Source organism: Uranotaenia lowii, chromosome 1 (assembly GCF_029784155.1).
Source record: "Uranotaenia lowii strain MFRU-FL chromosome 1, ASM2978415v1, whole genome shotgun sequence".
Lineage (NCBI taxonomy): Eukaryota > Metazoa > Arthropoda > Insecta > Diptera > Culicidae > Uranotaenia > Uranotaenia lowii.
In genome coordinates, this window is record NC_073691.1 from 18,669,532 (window position 1) to 18,681,161 (window position 11,630).

Genomic DNA, 11,630 nt, shown 5'->3' on the forward strand with positions numbered 1-11,630 from the left:
CGATGGCAAGACGTTATCAGTAAAATTTCATGATGCTCTTCACGTAGACCATAAAGATCATTCTCACGGGGCAGGTTCATGACGTGGCCGATCTCGTGGATGGCTCGATTCGATCGGTTCAGAGAGACATCGCGGTCATCGCGCGAGGCAAACAACCCACGGCCAACCCGTGGGACGGACCAGTCCGGCGATTCTTCTCAGCTTATCAGCAGCAAACGAACGACGCCGTAGGTTAAATACTAACTTACTTAGTCCTGAATACATCAGAGTGAGTTATGGGATCGCGACCAAATCATTTGTGAAGAGCAAACTTTTCCTTTCCCCATCACCGCACTGTGGGAGATTTCGAAATCAGAAAAATATAGTTGAATTAACAATATTTATGGTTTAATGTCTGCAATCAGCCATACAATTGTACTGTGAATGGGTTATACCCAAGCAACCAAAAGTCGCGTTTTTATTTAAAGATTGAACTTTGAAGTTCACATTTGGCTGAAAAAATGTTTGACGGGAGCTTCAGGTGACTCATGTCACGTAAAAGTTACTCAGGAACTTCCATCGCCTTTTGCAAGGTTAAAATATCGATAACGGAACTTCCAAGCGCTGTTAATGCAACTTCTTTCAAGAAGGTCGAAAACGTTCGCTAAACACTTTCTAACGCGCCGTTTAAGATACCTCTAGGTGTTTAAAGAACCTATTTGGAAATTCTAAGCGAAATGTTTAAAATGTCTGTAAATTTTCTGTAATGGTATTCGTTTTGCTCATACAGTACTGATATTTACAAATGGAATTCATCATTTTTTTTTATCAACATTTGAAAACTAATTATTACAGTGGCAATGAACAATTGCTGGATTGGTCGAGAGGCTGGTGAGTTTCATTGCAACCTAGAGAGCAGCGGTTCAATTCTCTAGGCGTAAGTAGCTTTTGTAATCAAAATCATATAATTAAAATCAATGAGATAGACCATGATAGACCGGCAACCTAGCAATCTGTCATCTGGTTGTCAAAGTAATCTGTCAACGGGATTTTTTTTTCAGCGCTTAGAAGTTTTTAACATTCTTTTAGAAGCAGAATAGCATTCTCTTCAGTCACTTAAACGAACTTCAAAGTAGCTTCAACACTTAAATTTTGGGCTGATTAGCATTCTCTTCAGACAAAAACGAGAGCTGATTAAGCTTCTATGAAACCTTTTAAAGAGAATTCTGCTTGGGTATTTAAAATTGAAAAAAATTTAGCAGAACCTGTTTTAAATTGTTCAACTGCTTCACCGTGCATCAAGGTCACTAAAAAGTGATTTTTTTGGATCGATAATCAGAATAATGTTTGTTGTGATTGATATTTGATTTGGTTTTAACTGAGGGATAGTGCTACTACAAAAAAAAAACAATTTCTTCGGGAACCCTCTATAAATTTTTGAAATCTTTAATTTTGCATCAATTCTTTTTTTATGGACGCACCCTGGAAGTCCAGTAGAAAAAACTCCATAATCAGACCTTGAGTGAGTGTCAATTTGACACTCCTCGCTTATTCACCTACGACCCTCCAGTTTTCCGTTAGGGGACGGTACAGGTAAAACTTTCAGGTGTTCAGACTTATTAAAAAAAAATATTTTTGAATGATAAGCCTGTTTTCTGGATTCAAATTCAGCCAAGCATCTAAGTTTGATCATTTCACACCATGTTAATGGAGAAGTTTACCAGTTTGATAAAGTTTTATAAATTCCTTCCAAAACGCCTAAAAATGCCGTTATCTATTTAGTTTGTTGAAGCATTATTATTCATTTTTACACAGTAAATTTTATGAAATGGTCCTTATTTTTGTGGGAATACATATTTAAGTGGTACTTTTCTCATTTCGCTCGTTTTTTTTCAAATTTTTGGTCCTCAACGCCAATTGCCTCATCCAAAAAATCTCGATTTATCCGTTGAACAGTTTTCAAACAAATCGTAGAAGAAAATTAAAAGCGTTAGAAGACTCGGTTCACATAAGAATGAAAAATCATGTTGTTTTCAGAACAAAATATCAAGATTTCCCATCCAAAGAGTTCAAATTTACTCATGTAAACTCTATTTTAAAGTTTTGCAAAAATCATAAATGAGTTTTACGCCTCAAATGAAGTAGGAATTGAAATCTCAAATAAGATGTGTAGAGACCACATGAATGTAAGAAACAATAAAAACTAGTAGGCCAAGACAAAATGTTGGTTATCTATCTTGTCAGATATTTTTAAGCAGTCGGTCAATAGAAAAATTCAAAACCATCAAGTTTGGTCTTTAATTACAATCTTGCATCCTACAATCATCAGAAAAAGGATAGTAGTCCTGAAATCCGTTATGGCACAAGAAGCAGTTGAAAAGGTTTCGAGAATCTATCAAATTCGGAAGCAGCAATCCAGCGGTTCGCCTTCATTGGACTCTATGAGGTACTTCGTAGGAAGGATGGAAAACGGGTCGGATGCATCGGTTAGAACTGAAAGAGCAATTATTCCAGGCACTTCTGCTGCCGAAGGATGGCAGGAAGTGATGGAACCGATGATCGCGAGAGCGCATGAAGCGAAATTTGAACGAGAATTAGCATTGAATAGATGCTGAGTTTCCGGATGTTAGAAAGTGATAGATGATAAAGTGTAATACGGTCAAAATTTGGTCAATATCAACTTGACGTATTTCTTTCAATTTTGCATTTAAAAAACCTGAACACCCCTCATTTTGAAGGTGTGTGTGTAGAATGTCGCTCGTATTTTGATTTTGGAATTCACTCTTCAGTTGTCAAAATGCCGTCCAAGGAAGAAGAGCAGCGTATCAAAATTTTGCTCGCGCATCGGAAAATCCGAGCTTCTCGCACGCAAAGCTGGCAAAATCGCTAAAAGTTGCCAAATCAACCGTTACAAATGTAATTAAAGTGTTTGGGGAACGTTTGTCTACAGCCAGGAAGTCTGGATCGGGGGGAAATTGAAAACCGGAAGCCGCTGAGACGACAAAGAGAGTTGCCGGTAGTTTCAAGCGAAACCCTAACCACTCTCTCCGAGATGCTGCAAATAAGCTGGGTGTATCGTCTACAACCGTGCATCGAGCCAAAAAACGAGCCGGACTATCGACTAACAAGAAGGTAGTGACTCCAAATCGCGATGATAAACAAAATACAACGGCCAAAGCGCGATTCCGGAAGCTGTACACGACGATGCTGACGAAGTTTGAATGCGTGGTAATGGACGACGAAACCTACGTCAAAGCCGACTATAAGCAGCTTCCGGAACAGGAGTTTTATACGGCAAAATGAAGTGGGGTAGCAGATATTTTCAAGCACATGAAACTGTCAAAGTTTGCTAAGATATATCTGGTTTGGCAAGCCATCTGTACCTGTGGCTTGAAAAGCAGCATTTTCATAGCTTCCCGGACTGTCAACCAATAAATTTACGTGAAAGAGTGTTTGAATAAACGTCTGCTGCCTTTCCTGAAGAAACACGGTTGTTCCGTACTGTTTTGGCCGGATTTGGCATCTTGCCATTACGGTAAAAAGGCCATGGAGTGGTACGCCGCCAACAACGTGCAGGTGGTTCACAAGGACAAGAACCCTCCCAACACTCCAGGGCTCCGCCCAATTGAGAAATACTGGGCTATTGTCAAGCGGAACCTAAAGACGTCCAAGAAAACTGCTAAGGACGAGCAGCAGTTCAAGGCAAACTGGCTTTCTGCGGCGAAGAAGATGGACAAGATGGCTGTACAAAATCTGATGGCAGGGGTGAAGCGTAAGGCCCGGCCATTCGGATTTGGAAAAGCGGAAGCCTAACTGAATATTTTTCCTGAATTTTATACTAATTAAACTTGAAAAAGAAATTTTATTTGATTTTTTAAATAAACGATTTCACTGAATTACACGCGTTTTCCCTTGACCGAATTTTGACCGATCACCCTTTAGACTAATAAAATAAGACCAAGTTAATATTTCTAGAATAAGCTTTTGATTTAGATATTTAATTTTACACCTATGCATTTTATAAGGTTTTCGGCTTAGACTGAATATAAAACGTTGTACAGCGAGGACTATGTAAAGTCAGGAAGGCCGAACTGTAGGGACCACGTGAATGTTATTTATGATAAAAACTAGGAGGCCAAGACTAAATGTTGGTTATCTTGTCAGTCATTTTCAAGTAGTCGGTCAATAAAGATCCAAAATCATCAAGTCTTGTCTTTAATTACAGTCCGGCATCCTACAGATGTTTCTGCCAAATGTTTACAGACTTTTACGGATGTTTTTGAAAAAAAATGATGTATTGCTCTTGTGCTCTAATTTTTTTCTCAGGAGAATTTATTGTAATTTTCAAGCTGACAACAAGCTAAAAATAAAAAATAAATGTTCAAATGAAATAGGAAAATTTAGTTTAACACATTCCAGACCAAATATGAGATATCTCATTTTTTGTTTGCTGCGAGTGCGTTGCGCTTAGAAGAATATCTTAAATATTCTAAATTAAATAGTTTTATTATATTCTACAAAACCAAAAACGACAGTTCAAGTAACCCAAAAGTTTCAAACTTGGAGAATTCGGCAAAGAGACTGCCAAAATATTGAAATCCGAATTGCGCTTTACCTCACTCAAATTTTATCAAACTCATAGATTTTCTAGACCCAATGGACTCGGGTCGGTCTAAACACTTGTTGTATGTATTTTTCAAGAGCGTATCTGTGGATTTTCGGAAATATGCTATGAAAAGTCCACAAATCAAATCCTACCGTCCCGAAATTTTGAACATTTTTTAGTCAAACTGCCTACTACCTATAATAGAAAAAAATAGATAAATGACAGTCACTTTTCCCTTTTATTGCCCGCCTCTTCTTCCATAGTGCACCGGCCGGTAGCCATGAGCACTGGTAAATGCATTTGCGTCTCCGCAACGGCGGACTTTGATACGAAAAGATCATTGGACTAGCCGAGTTGGTTAGCAGAACTGATAAGAGCTGATTACCTTCTAGGGAATTATTCCTCGAAATCGTTCTACATTGAGAATGCATATACCTTGGAATAAAGTCCAACATAAACTAGAACAACAAAGGTACTCACTCGATATCGCTAATCCCAGCCCGGTTCTCCTCCTCCAGCATGGCATCCAGTTCGTCGGTCAGATTGGCCAGCATGTTGCCGATGTCGTTCAGCACATTGGTGCCGACCATGCCGATCTGGGCCGCGGTGGCCGTCGTCGGTGAAGTCGTGCACGAGGCCGAAGCGGAAGCAGATTTGCCGGCGGCCGCGGCGACTCCGGCCAGTCCGGGCCCACTGCTGCCGCTGCTGCTACTCTTTGAGCAATTGTTAGCCGTTGCCGCCCCCGGAGGTTGTTCCGTCCCCGGTTGCTGGGGTGGGGACAACTGCTGAATACAGCCGGCCAGGGTGGTCGTGATCGAACCCGTCGACGACGACGACGAGGTGGACGACGAGGAATGGGACAGCATGTGCATGGGATGATGATCGGTGCGGTTCATCGAGCGCTGTTTGATCGTTCCGGCATTTTCGTTAGCGAACGGAATCTGATCGATAGATTCTAGGCTCGAATTGCTCTTGTTATCGTGCTGCGTTTTGTGGATTTCGACAGTTGTTTGGTGCGTTTGGCCGGCGTAATTGGAGTAGAACTGTTGCGTTTGCTGTTGCTGCTGCAGTTGAGCCTGTTGTTGCAAGATTATCTGATTGTGATAGATTGGCTGAGGCGGCTGAGTAGCGGTGGCGGGATTGTATTTAAGCGGATGATGATTGAAAGAAGAGTAATTGGAAAAGTGCATCGCATCGAGTGCTGCTGTGGCCATTTCGACGTTTTCAATCTGGCCGATCATTGGATTAGGGTAAGGTGGTGCCGGTCCGCCATCCGAAGTCGGAGCCAGCTTAAGGTTATTCGCTACAATTTTTGCTATAGGTCGCTGCCGTTGGGTGGTGGCAGTGCTAGGAGGATTCTGGCAAAGCGTCAATCGCACGCCGTAGCTATTGCGCTGATGTTGTCGAGGAAGTGTTCCCCCACCTTGATAGTACTGTTGATGGCTGTTGATCGCTCCATGATGATCGTTGCTCATCATCGAAGACATTTCATTGGTTGGCGTGATGTCACTGTCGTCGTACGAACTTCGACGATAAATAGCTTGATTGCCATCGAAATGCACATGTGGGTAAGAGATCTGCTGCTGTTGCTGCAAATGTTGCTGACAATAGTACGGATCTGTACCGGGGGCGGGTTGCCGCATGAAAGTGGAATAGGTTAGCTGCTTGTGTTCCAGCGATTCGTCAAACTGGGCTCTTATCGGTTGACAATGCAGAGCTGCCGTCGTTGGCTGTGGCAATGGAACTCCTGGACCAACGTATGGACCACCCAGCTTTCCACTGATGATATCCTTAACGCGTTTGATCGCGAGAAGTATCTTTTTCTGATGGCCTAGTTTAACGATCCCTATATCTTCCAGGTCCTCCCACGTGAGCTGCGTGACATCGTTAACAGTAACATATCCCTGAGCCAACAAAGGGGCAACGTATTCCTCAAGCCTCAACAGACGCAGCCATTCTTCGATCGATCCTGGTACGTAGTTCGGTAAAGCATCAGGTAATTTAAGAGCATCAATGTGCCGTTTCAGTCTTTCACGATGGTTCGGCTGTTTAATGCCGATCGCAGTTAAATCCTCCGGAGTCATTCTCGCTATTGTCGGTAAATCGTATCCCGCTTCCAAAAATAGGTAAGTATATTCGTGAAAGTGTACCTCATTCAGCCATTCTGAGATAATGTCGTGATCACTGCGGTTCGAGTGATTGCTCAACCTATTGCCACTGCCAATCGAACACGAACTGACGGAGCACCGCGGGGAAGATAAAGTTCCATATCCTCCGGCACTCCGGTTGGAAGAAGTAGATGCTCCTGTCAAATAGGAAGACGCTCGTCCCGAATCCAAACTAGCTGTCGAATGACGAGAACCGGAACCAGCCGATCCCGACAAACTAATAGGGCTATCGCGTCCAGGCGATTGCGTGAGATCAATTCCCTGATCATCGGCAAAGTCGGTGTGATCGTATCGTAGCATTAGCGTTGAAGGTGTCTCCTGTTGCTGGATAATAAATCCTCCGTTCTCTTCAACGGAGCCACCGGGTTGCGTGATTGCACCTGTTCGTCCGTACACGTCCGGAACAGCCGGTGGCATCACCTTCTTCGCCTGGGGTGCTGATTTCGATTGTCTAGACATCCCTCCGGTATTCACGCTTAGCTTTCGCATTGTACCAGATACATACGGTAGAATCCTTCGTAACTAATATCAAAATAAATGGAGGAAACGGAACAGAAACTAAGGAAACGGTGACTGCTTCGTTGCCCGCCCATCCACATTCAGTGCGCACCGGTCTGCAAGTAAAATGTTCCCAATTAATGGGAAATGCTGATACGAAACACCAAAACCACTTCACTGGTCCTTTTTTTTCTTCAGAACTTTATTCTTTTCCTTTTATACACGCCTTTATCTTTCAACACTAATCCATGCATACAGAATTTTCAACATTCGAACATCCGATTAGCGCTTCTCCAGACCCATTTCTTGTTCTCCACGGATTCTTATTAGTTTTATGATGCATTCATATCTGTCTTCCCAAAGCCCTCTTTTGAGTTTTAATGAGAAATATTCAGTTTTGTTCCCTTACAAAATCGCTCACACACACGCACAACCCGCCACGAAAAACAAATCGAAAAAGCCTGTCTCTGTGCCAGCACAGGCTGTTAATCAAAACCCGAATACGGCACAATGTTATGTAAATATTTTGATTCCGGAGAAGCTTTCCGGACAATTGAACGCGGTACGCTCTTCCTCCGGCCTCGAAGGACAGTCTGTAATCCTTCGGATGGTCACTTGCAGCCTGGAACTGACCGCAATTCCCGATTTTACCGAGCAGATGGCGAACGTCGTAGGTGTTATGGCTTCATTTTGTTCCGCTTTTCCAGCCGCCCTCACGTGCACCCCCTCTCAACTTCTTCTAATACGGAGCCATTGGCTGGTGCCACGGATTCGCCGCTTTGTATGTGGTGGTTGTGCCCGCTGCGCTCGATCAGTCACCACCGTAAGTATCAATTTTCTTGGGACTTTTCAGCCGCAGCCTTCACTATCGATAAAGGCGAACTTCTCATTGACCGAGACACAACACACAATTAGCTTAGCCTGCCGTCCTCGGGTAGAAATTTAAATGTTCAGACGCAATTGTAACCAATTAAGATCGAACTCGGTGGAAGACACTGGCACTGCACTGGAGTCCGGGTCCGGTCTATCACTTTACATCTCACTTCTGTGCTCCAATTCACAATACAAAGTAGGTATATTGGAAAACTCTTCTCTTTTCAGCGCGTTCGTTTCTTGGCGATACTTTCATCGAACTGACTGACTGATGATGACTGTTTGTTAGCCTACTGTTCCTTTGCAGGGCTCTCGCTCAGCACTTCATGGAATGATTTTGTGTCGCCGTTTTCGCCCACTTTGCGTCGTGGTTGTAGTACTCGTATATTTTCTTTTCAACACTCCTTTGCTCCGTGGGTTTATTCCTCTTCTCACCCCACCCGCCGTCTGCTTTGCTTTGACAAACAAGCCACAGTAGAGTATGGCTCGGCTCGGCCCTCTGTTGGACGACTGACTGCCTTTGCCAGCCCCGTTTGCTGCTGCTACGAGAGCCTACTACGATGTGTACGTGCAAGCAGGATAGAATCAAGACTACAAAAAAATGGAGTTCCACGTCTGGCGATAAAGCGCCTACAGATTTTTTTTCCCTTCCGCACTTTGTCTTCTTCGTAATGATTTTTCTTTTCCTTTACAAACTTAATATTTTCCTTTTGGTGTCTTCCCTTTACTGGAGCTGTGTACTTCTTGCGACTGCACTTTTGACCTCAAATTAGGACGATTTGTGGAAACTGACAGCAATATTCGCCCGCTCCGTAAAAATTACTATAAGATTTTCTACGCCATTCACGTATCGTGACGGTCGCGCGTACGAAAAAATACAATTCCGAGTAGCCATAGGGTTGCACTTTTTTCTCACTGAACAATTTCTGCGTTTTTCAAGTGGGCAATTTCAAATTGGAATCACATTGGTCAAATTGGAACTAGAAAATAGACACGAGCTGCCACACGGTGCAGTTTTCTACTCCAAAATATGTATGTACGACTTTTTAACTTTTCCAATGCAGAGCTGCTGCCCACTGCTTCGACTTCTTCAGAGTCAGAGCTGCCTGTCTTCCTACTATGAACAACTGTACTGCTGTGCTCTCTTCCAGTTATGCTCGACTCGACTAACTTTCGTCGTCGTAAGGCAAACGATGATGATGATGATCGAAAATGGTGGCAGAACAAACGTAAAGCGAGAGCACACCAATACTCGGCTCGGATTTCCTGGTGATGGTGTGCTGCAGCCCAATAAGAAAGTTTGCCTCTTGACAGTTTCGCTCGTAAAGACTTCGATTTGACAGATGTTGGCACCGAGTGACCTTGCGCGTACGGTACAATTGATGTTTGAGAGCGACGATAACTCATTGATGACGAAATCGAGGAGCGAGAGAAGCGAGTTGATCGATTTGAGTTGGCGGAGCGACATCTGGGTGTTGGTTCTTGAAAAACCGGTTGGTTTGAGTCTGTGGTGTAGAGGTGCTCAGATGTTGTTTTAGGGTGTGTCGAAGATATTTCATTTAAGATACTGTTTTTACGTGTACTTGATATTCGCTTAGGGATGAAATGGTTTACAATGATCATATTTCCTTCACCCTTTGGACGCTTTACTACTGTATTCAATTGCTTCGACGACTTTACTTAAAGAAGATTCTTGTTACATGTAGCATGATTGATGCAGTCACTTAAAGGGTGTCCACGATTAAATTTCCACACACAAAATTGATTCGCAAAATTCGAGTTTTAATCCGATTGCCTTCAAATTTTCAGGGATTGAAAAATAACTATTAAGTTCATCTTCCAATTTTACTCCTGTTTCATTTACAGTCCATACGCAAATGCCAGCACCTTGGCCTTAACATCGGCCATTAGATTCTGCACAGCCTGTGAATCAACCGATTTTGCATATTAACTCATACTTTCTTCAGTTCCTCGACTGTCTTCACTACCTTAGGTCGTTTAATAAGGTGTTGCTTCATAATCGCCCAGTACTTCTCGATGGGGCGGAGCTCCAGAGTGTTGAACATTTTCGGTACGAAATTGACCTTATTGCCCGCATACCACTTCAGCACGTTCTTGGAGTAGTGGCATGAGGCCTCTTGATTCTTGATATTTGGTTAAAAATAACTTCAACAAGATTTACAGTGGAAAAGATTTATTAGCAGCTTGGTGGAGAGCTTAATGTAGACTGAGAAAATTTTCACGGTTGTTTATTAAAGAAAACTTCCGTTTCCATAGAGGTGACCGGTAACCAGCATTCTTTGATTGCCGATTATTCCAACACCCGCCCTGAATCGGTCAATCCCAGGAGGGGCCGCAGGTTGCAGAAACGTCCAGGTTCCAGTGCTTTGGTGAACGCATCTGCAAGTTGGTTTGTTGTTCCTATTGGTACGATCTGCAGCCTTCCATGTGCCACATGATCTCGCAGGAAATGGTGTTTCACATCAATATGCTTCACACGCTTGTTCTCGGTGTTTGTGGCCATCGCAATGCAGCCACGATTGTCTTCAAAAATCTTGAACGGTTTACCAGGGGGAACTTGCTGCAGATCTTCTAAGATTCCTTGTAGCCACAGTCCTTCGGAAGCAGCTACGCTTAAGGCTGCATACTCTGCCTCACAGGATGACAATGCAACGGTTTGTTGCTTCCTACTGGCCCAGGACACCGTATTGCCGAATACCTTGAAGACATAACCGCTCACGGATTTCCTATCTTCAGTATCCGACGCCCAATCCGCATCAGCGAACCCGATCAGTACTTCAGCCTTTTCGTCTCGCTTGAACTGGAGCTTGAGGTTCTTCGAGCCTTTCATGTATCGGACCACTCTTTTCAGCGCTTGCCAGTGTGCTTCGCCAGGTTGACTTTGGAAACGTCCCAAGTATGCAACAGCGAATGCAATATCGGGACGGACACATAGCATTGTGTACATGAGACTTCCAAGTAGCTCACGATAAGGATGACAGACCGGATTTCCTTCATTCGTTGGTAGAAAACAGGCCTTCTCCATTGGTGTCTTTACGTTGTTGCAATCTTTCATGCCGAATTTCGTCAACACACGATCCACAGCGACTTCTTGACTCAGAGACATCAACCCAGCAGTACGATCATATCGGATCTTGATTCCGAGAAAGTGGTTCACTTGCCCAAGGTCTGTCATCTGAAGGTTTTTGGAAAGGGATAGCTTGATCTGCTTCATCAGCTCCAGACGATCGCCAACAATGAGCAGGTCGTCAACGTAGATGACGATATACACCCGCCCTCGATCGTCGTTTCGGGTATACAAGCAATAGTCATGGCAGGAACGCTTAAAACCGAAAACCAGAAGGATGTCATTCAGTTTATTATTCCAACATCGTGGGCTTTGCTTGAGTCCATACAGTGACCGTTCCAACTTGCACACCAGATTCGGTTTTGCGGTGACTCCATCGGGTATGGATAAATAGACGTCTTCTTCTAGTTCACCGTAC

General features: G+C 43.4%; 1 protein-coding gene across 1 annotated transcript in view; it reads right to left on the reverse strand.

Annotated features, from left to right (window-relative positions):
* LOC129757344 (uncharacterized) overlaps nucleotides 1-9,287 on the reverse strand; it is a 44,271-nt gene extending 34,984 nt beyond the window's left edge. Inside the window, exon 1 of the mRNA XM_055754537.1 lies at nucleotides 5,066-9,287. Coding sequence (XP_055610512.1) covers nucleotides 5,066-7,242 — 2,177 coding nt within the window. The 5' untranslated portion in view covers nucleotides 7,243-9,287. The remainder of the gene's footprint in view (nucleotides 1-5,065) is intronic.
* Nucleotides 9,288-11,630: the final 2,343 nt, after the last annotated feature.